We start from the raw sequence: 19,217 nt of genomic DNA, 5'->3' as shown, positions 1-19,217 counted from the left end.
ATCATCATCATCATCATCATCATCATCATCATCATCATCATCATCATCATCATCATCATCATCATCATCATCATCATCATCATCATCTTCATCATCTTCTTCATCATCATCATCACGTGCTTCAGGTATCTGGTTAGGATGCTCCCCTGGTTGCCTCTCCTTAGATGCACATGTCTAACTAGGAAGTGGTATTTCTAGGGGTCCAGGTGAAACTTTTTCCCAGGGTTTTTTTTACATTTCCAAGAAGAAATCAAAATCAAAAAAAATAAGATGAGGGTAAGACAATTTAGATTTTTATTTTAGAAAAACAAAACTAATTTGTAGCTGATTCTGTGGTCATCTATTGTTTACTACCCCCCCCCCCCCCTCCAATGTTATATGTATTGACAATACATCTTGTGGTTGACTACGCTCCCTAGTAACTCTCCTTTTGTTTCAGGCTGGTGTCTGATTCTGAGCTCACCAAGTCTATGCCAGATTGTGCCCTTGCCACCTTTTATTTGAAATTACCTCTTCCAAGTTTGTCCTGATCTTGTGTTTACCCTTGCTTACTAATAAACCCATCTTGCATCTTTAGATCTTTGCTTCTCTGGACTGATTCCTAGCGAACCCTGTTTTTCCCTGGACTTGAATAAACTAAGTGTTTCTGCTATTCTTGGTACTCATGCACTTTGGGTCATGTGTCACAAATTGAGATTTTGAAATGTGTTTAGAGCTAAACTTTGTCTAACAGTTACAACAGTTGCAGACTATATATAAAAACTCACTAGATATTTCAAATTGAACTAGACTAGAATGAGAAGAGTTCTACGTTTTATTGGCTCTGGATAGCAACAATTCAAAAAGATTATACTGGGAAAAACACTTGAAGGCTGGCTTTCAATTAAAAATGTATAAGTGATATGAGACAATTCATATGCAGTGTGACAGTTGGGAGGCACGGTGTGTTACAAGATCTGTGAGAGGAGGGGGCTCATCCTTGAGTGTAAACTAATTTGTTGGTGGCTATATTACTTTGTGTTATAGGCTAGGTAGTCTAAATATAAAATATTTTTTAAAAAGAAATAAAGGGCACCTAAACTGCCCAATAAGATGCTCTAATATCTAAAATCCAAATATTTTTTAAAAAAAAACCAGAGTGCAAACACACAGAGGAAGAGGTAACATTTCTCCACCAAGAAGAAAAAAAAAGGCCTTCATTGTATGGAAAGAGTTTTGAATACAGGGCCAGTCAGTGCTGCTGCAGAGTAAAAGATGATATCTCCCCATGCACACACATGACCAGAAGAGTTAAGGGAAAAGCCCTTGAAATCACAAAGATTAACACTTCATGTCCCCAAAGACAACAGTTTGTCAGACGGAGGTGGAAACAGACAGACAGCTGGTTCATGTGATGTGGATCGTGTGGGCTTTTATTCTTCCCTTCAGAGGCCGGGGCTGCAGGGGCCAGGTGCAGTCATCAGAAGCCCAGCAGGCTGAGGCCTCTCTGGGGTAAAGTATTGTAAAGCTCAGCCTGCTCCCTCGTGGAGCCCTGGAGGTACAGAGGAGGTGGGGCGTGCCTTCTATATGGCCGCTTGGAAGTATTATTTAGCTGTACACTCCATCTTCATCAGGGAGACAGTTCAAAAGCTAGATCCAACAAAAGAGCCCCACTTCTGTGAGAAGAGTGTATATGTCTGTCCGACTACACACTCACCATCTCTGCTTTCACAAATAGCACCCTGGTTATATACTTGACATCTATAAGCACACATACACATATCCACACAGGCTAAAAATACTTTCATGAAATTAAACCTGATCTGCTGTGCCCCACACACCATGACTCTCACATTGGCTCACCATAAGATATCATACAGTGAAGGGGGCTACAGGATGGATACAGTATATCTATGTAAGCAAACATAATTCACACATATTTCATCTCCAGCGAACTTTGGTATTTTAAATCTGTGAAATGGTTAAATAACAAGCTTTCAAATGTCAGTGCCAGTTTGTTGACACAGGACTAACAGAGGTTACAGCATCTTCAATGTGATTAGGCTGTCTATAGCGGTCCTTACAAATGATAATAGATGCTCAAATGATCGCTGTTTTCCCAGGATTGCTTCTTTTAAAGTTTAATGAGGCTTTTCTCTGAAGGACTGATATAGTTTAATTCCAGGGGAAAGAAAACTCCTAACTGTAACTGATTGTCTTAAATAGATTACTCCGATTGCATGTATCAATCATATACAGACACACAAAATAAAATAAGTTATGGATGCATCCTGTTGATCCTATGTTTAATAAGTGTCAAACAAATCAACCGCTTTAACATGGGAATATGTTTTTCATGATGTATTGTGAATGTCCCAGAGTCCAGTTCCATGTGGAGACTCACTGCTTTTCCTTATCATAGGGTTCAAATCCTTCAGTCCCACAGACTCTCATCTGACATTGATGCGTGTATAGAAACACGTTCACACTGAAACACACACACACTGGAAAGCTTGAGGTCTTAAATTGTCATTACCATGACAACACTAGGACTGAGTGACCCTCACTGGTGAATGATGGGATGTATTTTGGTTCCTGTGAGAGGCAGGGGAAGAACTCTGCTTACTCATCAGCCCACAATGCTCTGTCTTTTCTTTCATTTCTCCTTGATGTCTCCTTCTGTTGTTACTGTTACCCTGGATGTGTGTGTGTGTGTGTGTGTGTGTGTGTGTGTGTGTGTGTGTGTGTGTGTGTGTGTGTGTGTGTGTGTGTGTGTGTGTGTGTGTGTGTGTGTGTGTGTGTGTGTGTGTGTGTGTGTGTGTGTGTGGAGGGTAGAATATACTTCCAGCTGAGCCTTCCCATCCCTGATGCATGAGTTTTAATGTCTGCATGTGTACAAATCAATGCAATCAACATGCATGTATTCACTGCTAATAAGCATTTCTTTTACTGCATGTATCTAAATTGTATGTGCATGAGCAAACGTGTGTGTGTCTGTCATGTGTTGGACATTCTAATAAGAATCACTCACAATGTCACAGTCCATCAGTTTTATGAGCAGAGCGTCCATAAATCTCTTCATTACCCTCCTTCTCTCCCGGCCACTCTTCTCCAGTGGCTTCTTGCTCCAGACACATCTGTTTATGGCTGTCTGAGAGGATGTGATGAATGGAAGCGGTGGAAAGCTAATCAGGGTAAAATGCCCAGATTACTCATCAACCTCACACTGTGCTGGTTAACTGGTGAAATGGGGCAATCCAAAAGAGGGCCCGAGGGCAAAATTTGGTTATCAACAAGCTCTATAAATACTGATACATGGACTAAAAAAAAGCATTGAGGGGTTACTTCAATGATATCAAACATGTTTAAATGAGCAAAGTTTTTTATCTGTCAGCAGACAAAGTTTACTATTGCTAAACTATATAATCACAGACAGTTTGTGATTAAATCTGAAGGACGGGATGCATTTGGAAGGGGATGCGAGGGCGAAACCCATCACCCTCTCACAGTGATTGAAGCTACTTCACCAGCAGACCGGACAAAACGCATCAAGTCGATGGATTTATGCATCCAACTGAAGCAGAGCTGTCAATACACCCATAGAAAAACTCTACCATTTCAACCTTAAACTCACACAACACTGGTAAACTCACACAAAGTTCAAAGCCAAGGCCATCAAACACACATAAATGTAATTATGAGTATTTGTCCACTGTGATTTTATATATTCTGAAATACTTACCAATATTGACTCTCTGCCAGCACATGGAAACGTTCATTTCTATTTGATCAGTCAGGTTCTCATCAATACATCAGTTAAATTATTTAGTCAGGGAAGAAATACTGATTTTAGAAGAGCTTTTTGCTTTAACGTTGAAACTCATGAAAACAATAAAAACAATAAAATCTGCTCAGTCAAACTTTGGAATTGCTGTCAGATAAGTAAAAGTAATGTTGATATTTATGTTCAGAAAGACCAATTCTGTTTCTCATTTTAGGGTTTATCGTGAAAATAATTAATACACTTTTAAATTACGATAATCTGTCCAAAAGCATATGTGAGTCTAATGGTAAATACAGAATGGTAGTAAAAATAGGAAGTTGTGCTGAGGTGGTGTAGTCCTTCTGAAGGACAGTTTATATAGTCGGATGTCTGTGTGCACTCTACTGGGACTCGTACAGAGAATGATATAATGGTTCATGGACTCCCCCCCCCCCCGCCCAACACACACACACACACACACACACACACACACACACACACACGCACACACACAGTGACATATATTGTATGATGTCACTCAATCTGAATGACTCATTCAATAGTTTATCGCCCTTGCAACAGAGTGAAGTCCCTTCTGAGAAAACACAAAAAGGGACCAAATAAATGTAAAAATAAACAAGCCTTTTTTTTTTTTACATAAAAAGTGTTAAGTTTAGAAAGTCTTAACAAAGCTATTATGAGCAAATCATGATTAAAAGTTTGACCTTTCTCTCCTCATCCATTCTGCTGTGATACCACTGCTCAAGAGATTTATTCTTTAACTTTTCACTGAGCTAAGTTTTTTTTTAATGGCTTATTGTGCTTGTGTGATTAATACTTGTGCCCTTCAATGCATTGTATCCCGCTCCGCAAAAAATAGTCTGCCCTTCATGTCGGTCTCGTTCATCCTCAGTCTTTCTTCAGGTTTCTTTTCATTGCACATAAAACTCATGCACCAGAAAAAACAAGACAAAATAATCACTCAATCACTAATCTTCTGCTATTTGATTTGAATCATCACCATATGAATAAAACACAGACTAGAAATTGATTTCATGCTGTAATGTATTTTGATCCCGTATTTTATTTTACAAATGACATGAAACCAATGAAGATTTTAAACACAAGAATAGCTCATTTAAACTCTGTGTAGGTGGAAAAGGTGAGAAAATATTGTACATTCTGTCTCTGAATATATGGATTGACTGCACCCTAACTTCTTATATCTTTTTGTACTCAATGCAGTTCTGTTGCAACCAAAAATGGCAGTTGAGGTTTGAAGCTCTGCTGTAAATACTCCACAAAGATTTTATTTTTGAATAGTCATTTGGAAGATTCACAGTGAAAACAGCTCATTCAGGCAGAAAACAGTTAAACTCATAATCTAACACCTTGCTCTTGTGGTGTCATCATTTGATAGAAAACAGCCCGATCACGATTCAACATTATTTGAGCTAATGATACCAATACATTAATCCAGTCACTTACTGGAAGCCAGGCAGTGGGGACTGCCCCAGGGCTACCAGCAGAAACAGGAGTACAATCAATGATTTGTGTTTTAAAGGGGGGTTTGGGGGTGTTGTGTTGCATCCAGTGTGGATCATGAATGCCCTGGTGTGGAGATTTTATACCTGCTGTGCTGATTTTACATGGGTGCATGTACCGGAAGAAGCTCGATCTAATTAAGTCACTCCCAGAGATGACTTCATCCTGATTCCCTTTCTCCTGCCCCCACTCAAACTATCATCCCAGCACCCCCACCAGCCACTCCCCACCCCCCATCCCACTATTAGAGCACCACCCATTGGTTGCACAGCTACATCGTTGGTCTAAATTAGCCATCAGTGCAACCCCCTCCCCTTATTCCCAACAGACAAGAGGGTAATTCTATCAGTGAGCTATTGCCTGCAGCCCAATGCAAATACTGGTGGTTGTGCACGTGTAATAAATTTAGGATTGGTTTTCATTACATGTTCATGGTGATGTCATAAAAAACTGTAAAAGACTAATAATAATAATAATAATAAATTAAAAAAATTCTCTCCATTTTCTCAAATCATCTATAACATCTCAAATGCAACTCCATCATCAAGTATTATTGACTGACTAAAATACAGTCAAATGAAGGTGTAAAAGCTGTGTAACAGCAGACGCACAGTTACAGTTTGAGGCAGCGGTGGATCTCAGTTAAAGTTTAGTATTTATCAGCTATTGAAATTCATTGTGACAGACCAGATTAATCTGAAAAATCCTAATCCTAATCAGAACAGATTAAATTGCCCAGATCACAATAGTAGTTGGATTACACAGATTCCCTCCTGATTCAAGACACCCCCTGCCCATTTAAAGTCTCATCTGATGAGAAAGAGAGGATTTATTATATCAGATGGATGAGAATGGTGGAGGTGAATGAGAAGATAAAAAGATGAAATGTAAATGCAAAAATAGAAAAGTTGCAGATGATAATGACTTTATCTGTTTTTGGATCTTGTACATCTGTGTGGTCCCTGTACAGTTCCTTACTTATCAATTACAGTTTGTGTGGGGGGGTTAGGTTAATGAAATCATCATTACTATGCTTAATACTCAGGGGACACACACAAACATAGTCAGTGGTGTTAATAGTGTAACAAATGCAGTGACACACTGAACAAAAGCCCAGCTGCCTCTCCAGAGGCTTAACAGTCATATATGAATATTCATCGCTTTGTACAGCAACAGAAGGAAAGCTTGGCTTTATCACTTTTGTTCTCTGGAGTCAGCATCTGCACCTCATTCACTGTAGGATCATTGAAACATCCTGCAGCCACAATATAGCTTCAGGACAATTAGTCAGAAACCCAACATTTGGCAAAGAGCATTGAAATCTTGCATTGCTTACGTCTCACCCACATATCATTTCTTCATTAAAAACGAATGCAACATTAAAGCAGGGACATGTAGGCAGACAGACATTTTACCCATGTTTTAATTACTATTTTTATATTTGGATTCAATATGTGATACGCTTTGAAAATGCATACCAAAATGTAACTGAATGAGGTCTCACTACAGTAATGTGCTGATTTTTCCTTGTCCAAGACAACAAACCCCACATTTCACCTAAAGGTGTGAGAGCGCCTTGTATGACACCCGTCTGCTGAGGTGTGAATGTGAGCGATCATGTAAAAAGTGTGTTTCAAGACTTTATCCAGGAATAATGACTTTTCACTTACAGGTAAGTTTCTAGCATGTTAAAAAACAATTTTCATCCTTACCTGAATATTCAGTCTGAATATTCAGTCAAGTATGTAATAAAAGCAAGGTTTAAGAATATTGTCAGTTTCATGCAAACAGTAACTAAGCAATGTAAACATTAAATATGAACAAGGGGATTATCTTTGGCACTGTCAGCAAAAACAAGTTACCACAAACAAAAGTCAGTATGCCTCCTTATATAATCATACTAATATAGCCTAAAATATTTCATAATACAATATACTATTGTTAATTTTCATTGGGATCCATTGACAATTAGAAGAATACACTGACATCTGGGTATACAAACATTACCTTTTAAAATAGCTGTGATTCTCTTCATATAGCTTGAAAATGTCTACTTTGTCAAACGTGTGATATTAAACTATAGCCTGTTTTATTGTTCAGTTATCATTTAGTTTTGAAAATGTTTTATTTTAGATCATGTATTCCTTTTTCTCGAGTCGACCCCTTACTGTTGCCCTGAAGTTGGTATGTACTTTACAACCACCTGCAGATGAGGCATCAGAGTAGTCTGATGTTATATATGCAGTGAAATTATCTCTCACAGAGCATCGTTGTTGTAATGAGCGTGGAGTGGATCCATATAGCTGCACTACTCTCTGACATGACAGTAGTACTACTAGAAACGACCAGGCGGTGGTAGTAAACTGCCGTGTAATTATACCAACATCGTGAATGGCGCGTGAGGCATCAGCGGCTCATCCAGGGCGTTTCTGCCCATCCCACTGTGCGTCCATAGAGCCCGCCTTTCTACAAACCTGATTGGCTACTGGGATTGTCTGTCAGAAAAGCCGTGCATTCTGATTGGATGTCGTCCTTGTCCGTGAGCAGTGACGGACGCCCCACCGATAGCTGTTGCGAAAATGAAACTAGCTCGTTTGTCACTCAGACACGCAAGGAAACGAAAATAAAACGGTCGTTATGTACAAGAAAAAACTGTGAGCAGTGCCGAGTCTTTCCTTCTGACACAGCGGGGGCGGCTGGGCCACACGGTAAGGGCTTGTTCGCCCTGCGGGCGCTGAAAGGTGTCATACTATTTTTCCGGGCGAGGGAGGCCTGTGCTGTCATAATAACACGACAACAACAACACCTGGACCAGTCCTCCTCCTGCTCTGGCTTCCTGTGTTCATGTCTCTGCTAATTACCTGACAAATCTGACATTTTAGCTGACGTTTCAACGCTGTGAACGGAAGTCTTCTCGTTGTTGGGAGTCCTACATTAGAGAAGGAGTCCGATTTAACAACAACAACTCGTCCTTTTCTCCTCCTGCAGCTGGAAATGTTGCCTGCCCATCTGGATGGGATCTGCAGCACTGACATGGAAGTAAGCTGACAAAAGACATATTTGTTTTATTTTACCTGTTAGCTCAGAGGTTTGAAGAGTAGTGGAAATGCGTATTCAAGATGTGATGATGTTGTAAATAACATTGAACAATTTCTTTACTTTTTAACCTCATTTAATTGCACTGACTAGAGCAGACATTCACTTAAATTCTTAATAATAATAAAAAAAATCTGCACTCAAAGCACATCCACAGAGCAATTCTATAAAGATCACACCCTGTAAACACAAGCAGATACAAAGCAGGGCTTTTCTGTTCAAACTATATTAAAATTAGCCACATGACTGGAGATCAGATGATTTGTGAGGGTTTCTTTTGTTTCCCCTTTTTATAGGGCATTTGGCGAATTCCTTTAAAAGTAAAATTTTCTAAACTTTTCTTTATTGTTTTTTGACTATTTGACTGTATAATTAATAATGTTTCTGCAAAAAAGTGCAAGGGAGTGTCTGTCAAATCTCACAGCTTATAGCTTTATTTTTTTTTTAACTAAATAGTTTGCATTATCAAGTGGATTTCTTTAAATGGTTTTACAATCTTATTGACAGTTCAGATATACTATTGATTGGAAATGTTTTACATTTTAATATGTTTTTTATTATTATTATCAAATGGGGGAAATGTACCCGAAAGATTTCTTTGTCAGCATGACTGTCGCTCCAGACTTGCTGAGTTGCTGCTCTGTTGCTGGTCCTGACTTTTGACGTTCTTTCAGATGGGCTGGAGTCAAGCCACATCAAGCCACATGCAAGATTAATTTTAAATTCTTTTGTGGCATGCTGTACCTTGTACTACAAGACAAGACACTTTTGTAATGTAATCACATAATGTATAGTATGTGAATACCAGAGTTCTATGACCTCCTCACCATCTCATGGTCATTAATGTTCACATCAACCCTCCTCCCCTCCCCTCTTCTCTCCAGTTTGTAGCAATCGGCTGAGCTTCCTGTTCCTGTACCTAGACTGAAGCTGCTGCCACCATGGCACACTTTGACACAGAGTATCAGCCGCTCGAGGCGTCTTACAATGACTCTCCTCCTGGAGAGGAGAACCTGTTGATGCATGTGCCAGAAGGGTCCAAATGTAAGTGACACAAATAGACCGCAATATTTTTTATAGTGGCCGCTTTGCCTCCTGACAGCAAAGTGATGACTAATATGAAATGACTCTTTTGCAGCTCAGTGGCACCACATAGAGAACCTGGATCTGTTTTTCCAGAGAATATCCTTTTGCGTAGTTTTTGTTTGGTTATCTTGTGTGTTTTCTTGTGATTGTCTCTACCAAGCGAATTGTGTGTTCCCTTATTGTGCAGTGAATATCAAAGTGCAAAAGTAATTTCCTACCTCAAATGCAATTCTGATATTCCTTAATGTCCATTACATTTATAATCTACATCAGAAGAATGGATTCACCTGTATGTTACTGGGAGAACTCTTTGAGCTGGTGTATGTATCAATCATATATTTCTGTTTGTTGTGTCTAATAGCATGTTTGTTTACTATTAATCTGTGCCTTCTCCCTCTTTTTTTCTCCTCTGTACAGTCAGTTGCTATTTGTGGTTGGTTTCACGGTGTTCCTCGCTAACTGTGTGGATTATGACGTCCTCTTTGCCAACAAACTTGTAAATCACACGAATTCATCTAAAGTCACGCTGCCCGATGCGATTTACCCCGTGGAAGTCTGCAGTGCCCAGTGAGTCTCATTCTGTTTGGTGAATGTGCTGCATTTTGATTTTTGATTTTCTTTTATTTGAAAGACAATTTTAAATTGATTGCAAGTGAAGAAAGTGCCTTGTACATTTGGCGTGGGAGAGTGGAAACGACAATGCAAATAACGCATTCAATTCCACTGTGTTTGTTTTCAGGATAAAGCAATATAAAACCTGTTTATATCAGATGTCCTTAAATATTTTCTCTGTCAGTATCCGAGGCAACGCATTTGTGATCTTCGTGCTGATAATCTCTGGGGTGTTTTGGCTCCATCGGCTGATCAAATTCATCTACAATGTTTGCTGCTACTGGGAGATCCGATCGTTTTACATCAACGCCCTTAGGATGAGTATGGTGAGATGCACAAAAAAATACATCGGAATGATTCATCAAATCGGTCGATTATTAACTTTACAATCCGACCTGTGTTTGTGTGCATCAGTCCGAGCTACCTTATGCGACATGGCAAGAGGTTCAAGCCAGGATAGTTGAGATCCAGAAGGAACATCAGATCTGCATCCATAAAAAAGAACTGACGGAGCTCGATGTCTACCATCGCATCCTCCGCTTCAAAAACTACATGGTGCGTTCATCAGCAGTGAGCTGCTGCCACTGATAACTGCATTGTTTATATCTGATAAAGTTAGTCGCGGATCCAAAGACATGGGGCGACCGTATGAATAAGACTTTCTTCCTGTGTGTTTTTAGGTTGCCATGGTGAACAAATCACTCCTTCCTGTGCGATTTCGACTTCCTGTTCTTGGGGACAGTGTGTTTTACACTCGGGGTCTAAAATATAATTTTGAACTCATCTTCTTTTGGGGGCCAGGTATATTTATTTGTTTTGTGTCTGTTTTATGTGTCTATTGTGTGGAAATGTGTATGTACTTCTGCTGCAGCAATTATAAAGAAGCCAATTTTTTGTTTTACCCCTTTTTTCACACTGTAGGCTCGTTGTTTGAGAATGAGTGGAGTCTAAAACCGGAGTATAAGAGAGGAGGTAACAGGCTGGAGCTCGCAGACAGACTCGCGTCCCGCATCTTGTGGATTGGCATCGCCAATCTGCTGCTGTGTCCAGTCATTCTGGTGTGGCAGATTCTTTACGCCTTCTTCAGTTACACGGAGGTAAATCTGTCGCGCTCACCCAAAACACACCAAACAATCTCCACTTGTAGGCACAAGATGTGACGGCGTCTATGTGTTTCTAGGTTATAAAGCGAGAGCCCGGTTTTCTTGGGGCGAGGTGTTGGTCTCTCTATGGCCGATGCTATTTGCGTCATTTCAACGAATTGGACCATGAGCTCATGTCCCGCCTCAGCAAAGGCTACAAGGTCAGTGCACCCCTCAGGAATAAAGTTTATAGCCATTAAACCTTAAGAAAACCATAAATCCTGACTAAAGCTCAAACACCAGATTAGTCCTTGCAATTTGATAATCGCTACAAAATTGTCAAATATTGTGGATCTTTTTTTGTACTACACATGACAGCACAATATTTTCTGCAATTTATTTTATTTCTTCATAGTTTTTTTCCTTTGTTTCTGTTTTGTTCAGGCTGCATCCAAGTATATGAACTGTTTCCTCTCACCACTGCTGACTGTGCTCGCTAAAAATGTAGCTTTTTTCGCGGGCTCTCTTCTGGCTGTACTCATCGCCCTGACCATCTATGACGAGGATGTTCTTGCAGTGGAACACGTTCTTTCATCGATCACCCTGCTCGGAGTGTGCATCACAGTCTGCAGGTTGCCTTTTTATCAATTGCCTTTATTTCGTATGAAAATTCAATCAAGCGAAGATGCAATATAGTTCTGGATCAAACACAAACAAAATCAAAAGAAAGAACAAATTTATTAAGTTGCATTATTCCTGCATCAGTTGTTGGAAATACTATATTCCTCCACGTTATCCAAAAACACAAAACGATCATATCAGAATTTGTTAAAATAACACTGCAAAGTGCAGAGGTCTGTTTCCATCATGGTTAAATAAAGTGAGGAAGCAGAGGAGTGAGACGAAGCCTGCTGCAGCTCATCACTGCACTTATGTAAACTTTGGCTAAAATACATCACAAGTCACCCACTTGCTGCTTCAAATATACGGTGCAACAGATACTTCAGTTACACAAACTTGATTCAGCTATAAAATTGTGTAGAACAATATGCATAATTAAACATTAACCATGAGCCATTTTTACTGCACTTTTAAAGCTAGTTATAATCCCTCTGATACTCTTTGGAAGCTGACTCACCGCTCTGGATGTAAGATGTTTTCCCTTCATAAGTAGCTTCGGACATTGAACTCTGCTTTGACTCTAAAGGGAAAGTATTCCATTCAGGAGTAAATACACATCTTTGAATCCCTTCATTGTAATTCTGTCTGGTTTATTAAGCTGTTAACAAGTACATAATTTAAGTAGGTTAATCTATTTATGTTACTTCAAACAATTTTAGATAATTCAGTCATTCAAAGCTACGGCTGAGGGTTATAGCACACAATGAATTGATTTCATTCAGTTCTTTCAGTCAGAGTACCCAGTTTGTAAAGCTGCAATGACAACCTGTCATTACCCTGTTTGTCCCATCTGACAGGAGCTGAAGATGCAAAACTCAGTTTTCTCACACCCGTGTCTGTCTTTCTCTGTCTCTGCAGGTCATTTATTCCTGATAAGCATTTGGTCTTCTGTCCTGAGCAGCTGCTACGGGTCATCCTGGCTCATATCCACTACATGCCCGACCACTGGCAGGGCAATGCGCACAGATACGAGACCCGAGACCAGTTCTCCCAGCTCTTTCAGTACAAAGCAGTAAGGAGGAACGATTTGAATAAGATTTGAATACATTTGCTTTTTATTGTTTAGAGTTGCTGAAGAATTAAAATCACGTCCATTCTGTAAGACAAAAGTGCGATTTACCACATGGCCATGCAGCCCCTTGGAAAAAAAGCCATTGTTGATAACACTTAGAAAAAGTTAAAAGTTAAAAAAAAACCTTTCAGGTATAAGTTATTCTCACATATTTTAAAAATAATTTTCATCAAATCAATTATTTTTCAAATGTATGTGACTTCTCTTTGAATTTTTTTCATTTCTGTTAAATTCTACACTTATTGTCTTTTAGAGAAAATAAATATAACAGATCTCTGTCCATGGCTATCCACAAAAGTAATGTTTTGGTGTCATTACTACATACCAGCATTATGTTGGTGCTCGTCAAGGAAATAGGTTCACGCTCCACCAAAGGATTTTCAGTTCAAACTATTCTCTTTAAAACAATTAACTGAACTTTTGATATGCTTGTGAACACATTTCTGCTCCAGTGACTGTAAAGTTTAACTTTTCCAATTTGTTTTTTATCAAGGTGTGTATTCTGGAGGAGCTGCTAAGTCCGCTGGTGACTCCCATCATCCTTATCTTCTGTCTGAGGAGAAAGTCTCTGGAGATCATTGATTTCTTCAGGAACTTCACTGTGGAGGTGGTTGGGGTAGGAGACACCTGCTCTTTTGCCCAGATGGACATCAGGCAGCATGGACACCCTGCGGTAAGCAAGCGCCACAACAACAGTAGCCACACAAACAGTTTCTAGACACGTACTGTGAGAATGAATGCACAGACTGTGTGGCATGATTTGGATTTAATTAATTGACAATTGATTCTACTTTTGTAGTGGATGTCTGAGGGGAAGACGGAGGCATCGATTTACCAACAGGCCGAAGACGGAAAGACGGAGTTATCACTGATGCACTTTGCCATAACCAACCCTCAGTGGCAGCCTCCTCGGGAGACCACTCACTTCATCAGTCAGCTGAAAGAACGAGTGCACAGAGAAGCCACAGCGGCTCCTTCAGAGATGCATCCAATGTCTTTCTCGGAGTCGGAAGTATGATGGCAAACTAACATTGACGCTCAAGTATCACTGTGGGGAAATTCAAGTGTAAATGAAGTTGTCTACATCTTTACGGGTAGAAATAAATTCATACCTTGCCCTTTCTTCTAGCCTCGGAGTCTGGTCGCAAACCTCTTGGGAGGACCCTCAACGCTGGCTTCTGTTCATTTTGGCCGCGACTGCTCTCTGATCAATCATGCCATTGGATTGAGTGAGGGGGCGTCTGCCTTGCGCTCTCTCTCCCCAACCAGTGCCAGTCTTCACCTGAGAGGGAGTTTAAGTGCTGCTCACAGGAGCACTGGACACACTGCCAAATCAATGGCAGGCTCCGGGTAAGAAAACGGTCACTTTGATTTGTCTTAACTCCAAACAATATTCACCGTGATGCCCTCATCCAGTTTTCTTATGCAATTTCCTCCACATTTTTCTCTCCCTGCAGGACTGATGCTCGCACTGTGAGCTCAGGCAGCAGTGCATGGGAGGGTCAGCTTACCAGTTTGGTGCTATCAGAGTACGCTTCCACTGAGATGAGCATCCATGCACTTTACATGCATGAGGTAAATGTGAATATGCATGTTAGAGGTGTTAGGAATATTTCACTGGTCTTGAATTTCTATGTAACTTACCCTGATTTTCATCTTCCTAAAGCTCCACAAGCAGCAAGCCCATGGCGAGTTGTCCCGCCACACATGGCACAGACAAGCAAGTGACGAAAGCAGTGACAGCGTCCCTGATGAAGTGAGAAGCGAGCCAAACCCTCTCTCCAGGAATTTCCCTCGCTCACACACCTTCCCCAACGCGGTTCCCAGCCCGAGTACCATTCCCTCCTCGGCTTCAGACACCAGCAATACCATCCTGCGCCAGGAGGGGGCGAAACAAAGCAGCAGTCAACGGCGGCACAGTGGACCCTCCACAGGTTTTGTTTACTATTATTTCCCGTTTTATTCATATTTTAAAGGAGACATATCATGCTTTTAAATCCTTCCTTTTTACATATAAATCATACAGTTGTGGTCTATACAACGCGAAACTGCAATGCTTGGGTCTGAATTCCTCATTATTAGAGCTCCACAGGCCCCTTTTCAACCCCTTTTCTGATGCGCTTCTGAGAGCAACTCGTTTTGGGGCGGTCTCTTCAAATGCAAATGAGACACTTCATACCCCGCCTCCTCTCCAGGTTGCAGAGGTCACACTCGGTTCAACGTCACCCTGTTCGGCCATCTTTGTAGTTTGATAGAACAGATACAATTATCTAGCGGCGCAGAAACTTTATATTCACACATTATTTACAAAATGTCAACAACGGAAGATTTGTCCATCCAGCCATACATGTTGGAGCCAGAGTCGGACCCGGCGGAGCGAGATGAAAATGACGATGATGCACCTACAGAACAACGTCTTCATATGGATGTAACGCAATGGTGTGTTACTATATTTACACTAACTTCTCCATCCATGCCCACTACTACAATACTGCCTGTATTACAACGACTATTTAACACAGAAGTTACATTATAATCTAAAACGAGCACACAGCGCTAACATATGAAGACGGTGCAACTGCTAATGCTAACAAAACAATGACAGGGACGTCTTATCATCACACTTTTTAGCGTTATATACAGCTTACCGAAGTGCTCTGTTCGTCGTCTCCATAGATAGAAGGAACTGACCGCTCAATCAGACCAAGTCTTTCGGCAAATCCTTCTTTATACTGGCGGAGGTTGCTGAAGCAGTCGTCCTTAAAGTGATTCGCGCACACAAAAATGACCTTACCCACAGATGTGGGTACATTTCTGTGAAAAATAAAACTCAACCAGGCACTTCGAAAAGGTTCTGATGCTGGGAGACGGTGTAACGAAGCTTGTGGGTTACTACATCCAACAACCGAACATTTCGACTTATCCTCTCGTAACTTCGGTTGGACTACAAAATCGCAGCGAGAAACAAAAATGGCGGATTGCTCGAAACGTCGATGTCCTAATTTGGCAGTTCCGCTGAGAATACTGTGACGTCATTGTTCAAAAAACGTAATAGAGAATAGAAAAATCGAAACCGATCGCAAAATATGACCAAAACAGAATATAAAGATATCAACGGAGCACCTGAAGAGACTACTTTGAACTTTTCTGTACTTCTAAACACTCTAAATATACAACAACATGCATTTAAGGGCTAAAAAAGTGGATTTAGCATGATATGTCCCCTTTAATACAAAACATCATATGAATCTTAACTAAGTGAATAGTCTTCCTCAATAAATTCACACAACCTGGTTAGATCAACTTTAAGACAAATTACTGTATAGTATCTTGACGGGTACAATCCACATCAATCTACAGCTACAGTCCTCTCACCTTTCATCTCCGAACATCTGCATCTTTTCTTCTAGACTCACTTGGAGCAGGAGCAAAAGTTGTCCGGTCTGCTCATGTGCCAATGGGAGGATGGGCGGAGGAGGGTCAAGCTGCACCACGACACCATGAGGCACTTCCAGAAGAGAGCTCAGAGGATGAGATGCCTCCTCGCATGCACAAGGTGAACGTTTGTTACACAACTCAAATGACAATATCAGTGTGGCTGTGTGCACTGCAAGTAAAACGCTGGTTTGTACTCTTTCTCCCATTTCAGGTCACATAACAAAGTCACGTGAAAAAGCATCTTCTATGACTCACTAAACACATCCTCATCTTTCAATGGACCTTTTGCCACCATCTGATTTGTCAGACAACAATGGAAATGGGCAAGAAGCGTGTCACATGGTCTTTTAAAGTACTGAAACCACCTTGACAACTTTCGATTGACGTCACCATTGGCCAATAAACAACAGTGGTGTTCATGGGTACAGGGTATATCACTGTTCATCAGCAGAGGACCTAAAGCATTAAGTTATTTCTAAGAACCAAAAGATTGTGTCATGAAAGTGTTACAAACCTTCAGCACTCTTGGAGAACTGCTTAGTCCATTACCATCGGAAGAAAAAAAAAAATAATCAGATGACACGAGAACATTCTCTTTGACAAGAAAAGCATTCACGAATATGTGTTTAAAATATGCTGATAACAGAGATTTTCATTACATATGTTTTTGTTCCAATAGTAAGGAGCTTTGAATCCTATGCTGTGCTCTGTACTTTAGCTTGCATTTGGCCTCTTTCCACCATCAAAAGTCTCAATGCGAGTAAAACTCACACATTAGATCTTACTTTTTCTGCCTTCATTGCTTTCCAAGGGGATCTTTTATTTTTTTTTGCTGAACTACTAAACTTTGCCTGCAATCTGGTTGTGTTTGCACAGGTAGATGTTTGTTTGAAGGATAAATTGTACAGAACATCATGGTATTCTGCATGCACACCCACGCACTGTGTAAATAAATGTTTTCAGACTATTTTGCAGCAGCCAAATGGTATATTTCAAATTAAAACAGACTATCGTTGGAGTTAGGCCAGTGTTATGTGGCTGGTAACCAGAGTTGCATTATACATGCATTTTTTTTTTTTTTTAATTCATTGTCTGTTCACCATTTATTTATTTTTCATTAGGGTTCATTAAACTAACAAGGCAGTTTCAAGCATGTAATATTGACTTCTCTGGCACACACAAAAAGACCCAAGTGCATGAATATAATCTACTCATCCTTCCGACGACCAAAAGTAGAAAAATCCCCAGTAGAATTAGTGCACTGTGCCAGATACTGCTTCACCACAACATGGCAAAACTTTCTCTATCCTTTCACCAATTTCTTCCAAGATGCACTTTAGTAATTTGTCAAAGCAGAGGGTGTCACTTAACATGGACTGTGTGTAATGTGTGTATATTTTTCGATATACATATTTTTTTATTATTTTATTTATCAAAGGGAAGTGCCATGATGATTGACAGTTGGGAATCAGGGATGTGTTGTGTGTTGTATACTTGGATGAAGGAAAAACTCAAACTGATATCGCGGTTGAGGATGCAGCGATCTGGTTTGGTTTCGTTATATTATTGGAAATCGTTGTTGGGAGTTTGTAAAATACAATTTTGTACAGTTGTAAATCCACCTATTAAAGATAATACAATGATTCTGTGTGTTGTCATACTTGTGCATACTATGCTTTTCTGTGATCAATATATGAGGATCACATGAGTCTGTTGGGGGGGAGTGAAAAGGAGGACAAGGAAAGAGGAGAAAAATGGGATAAAGAACTGAGAGTTTCTTTCGACTTGCTGCCTTTCCAATCCACTTCAATGCAATTTGTTTCTTAAATTTCCAAAAATTAGGCAAAGCCTGTGATCGACTGGCTCAAGGTTAAGCTGTGATTGCAAGGGTCGTCATTTCGATCCCAGCTACTAAGAGAAATTTTCACCACCTCTTATTAAGCTTAGTGATACGCACGGAATGCGACTTTGGGCCATAATAAAAATTGTAAATTGCTTTGCAAAATGAGCATCAGTACAGCTGAAACCTGCTGTACATCCTCTTTTATCTAAACACCACTCATTATTAGGCTGTGTAAAGTCCTCAGTTACTTCTTCACGTTCAAAACACAAGGGGTATGGGTTGGCTCAGCCTGTTCTGATTGGCTGTAGGAGCTGTCAATCAAAGCCATGTGATATGTCTTGGTCTTCTCATTGGTCCTCTGAGATAGTGGATCACACGATTATCTGTCTTTCCAGGGGAAAAGGGCGAAAGGGAGTCGGAGAAGGAAAAAGGAAACAGGAGAAATTAGAGCTTGAATCGACTTCGCTGCCTATCTGATCGACTTGAGTACAATTTTTTAGTTAAATTGGAACTACGAACGTCGTCGTCGAGCCCAACAAAAGTTATGGCAGACGTTCTTCAATGACATTGCGCAGTTGCGTGGCAGAGCCCGGATAGCTCAGTCGGTAGAGCATCAGACTTTTAATCTGAGGGTCCAGGGTTCAAGTCCCTGTTCGGGCGAACATCTTTTTTTCCACTGTGATATCCTATGTTTGAAATAAAAACGCAATTACCCGTTTTAGTTATTCAAATGACGAATATTGTAACACTGTGAGGTCTATTAAACGACACTTCACGTCCGTTCTTCAACGTTTCATCACGTGGCATCGAAATTTAACATGCATTGTTAATCTAAATTAAGTTACAAATAAATTCATGATGGAGCAACAGTGTATCCTGGAGTTACTCTATCCAACGTGCCCCACACTATACATCTTCATACTCTTAAATTTAAATTTCCTCTCCCACACGGTATGAGGAATGCTGCAAACGCAGCCGAAATATGTCGCCAGGTAAAAAACTTTTCCTGCATTTACCTGT

At 40.3% G+C, this 19,217-nt stretch overlaps 1 protein-coding gene across 3 annotated transcripts; it reads left to right on the top strand.

The window, feature by feature from the left end:
- The first annotated feature begins 7,847 nt into the window (after positions 1-7,847).
- Positions 7,848-17,998, top strand: atg9a (ATG9 autophagy related 9 homolog A). 3 transcript variants are annotated; one of them, XM_080480560.1, is made up of 20 exons: positions 7,848-7,995; positions 8,276-8,326; positions 9,268-9,427; positions 9,522-9,565; positions 9,725-9,789; positions 9,887-10,036; positions 10,266-10,407; positions 10,496-10,636; positions 10,762-10,882; positions 11,003-11,178; positions 11,262-11,384; positions 11,608-11,795; positions 12,703-12,856; positions 13,410-13,589; positions 13,716-13,928; positions 14,046-14,266; positions 14,374-14,491; positions 14,583-14,850; positions 16,327-16,472; positions 16,566-17,998. In XM_080480560.1, exons 3-20 carry the CDS (start codon positions 9,325-9,327, stop codon positions 16,572-16,574), a joined length of 2,562 nt encoding a protein of 853 aa, XP_080336686.1. In that variant the 5' UTR covers positions 7,848-7,995; positions 8,276-8,326; positions 9,268-9,324; the 3' UTR covers positions 16,575-17,998. The 3 variants fall into 3 exon arrangements, with proteins under 3 accessions (XP_080336686.1, XP_080336687.1, XP_080336688.1); XM_080480561.1 differs by having other exon boundaries at positions 8,170-8,326; XM_080480562.1 differs by lacking the exons at positions 7,848-7,995; positions 8,276-8,326 and having other exon boundaries at positions 9,274-9,427; positions 9,527-9,567; positions 9,727-9,789.
- Positions 17,999-19,217: the final 1,219 nt, after the last annotated feature.

This window comes from Lipophrys pholis (assembly GCF_963383615.2).
Source record: "Lipophrys pholis genome assembly, chromosome: 14".
Taxonomy (NCBI): domain Eukaryota; kingdom Metazoa; phylum Chordata; class Actinopteri; order Blenniiformes; family Blenniidae; genus Lipophrys; species Lipophrys pholis.
Note: the sequence above shows the minus strand (reverse complement) of the source record. Positions and strands in the feature narration are given on the sequence as shown.

Coding starts and splice junctions, on each gene's coding strand:
- atg9a (XM_080480560.1), top strand. CDS start 9,325: ATGGCACACTTTGACACAGAGTATCAGCCGCTCGAGGCGTCTTACAAT. Junction 11,796..12,702: donor GTGTGCATCACAGTCTGCAG/GTTGCCTTTTTA, acceptor CTGTCTCTGCAG/GTCATTTATTCCTGATAAGC. Junction 14,267..14,373: donor AAATCAATGGCAGGCTCCGG/GTAAGAAAACGG, acceptor CTCTCCCTGCAG/GACTGATGCTCGCACTGTGA.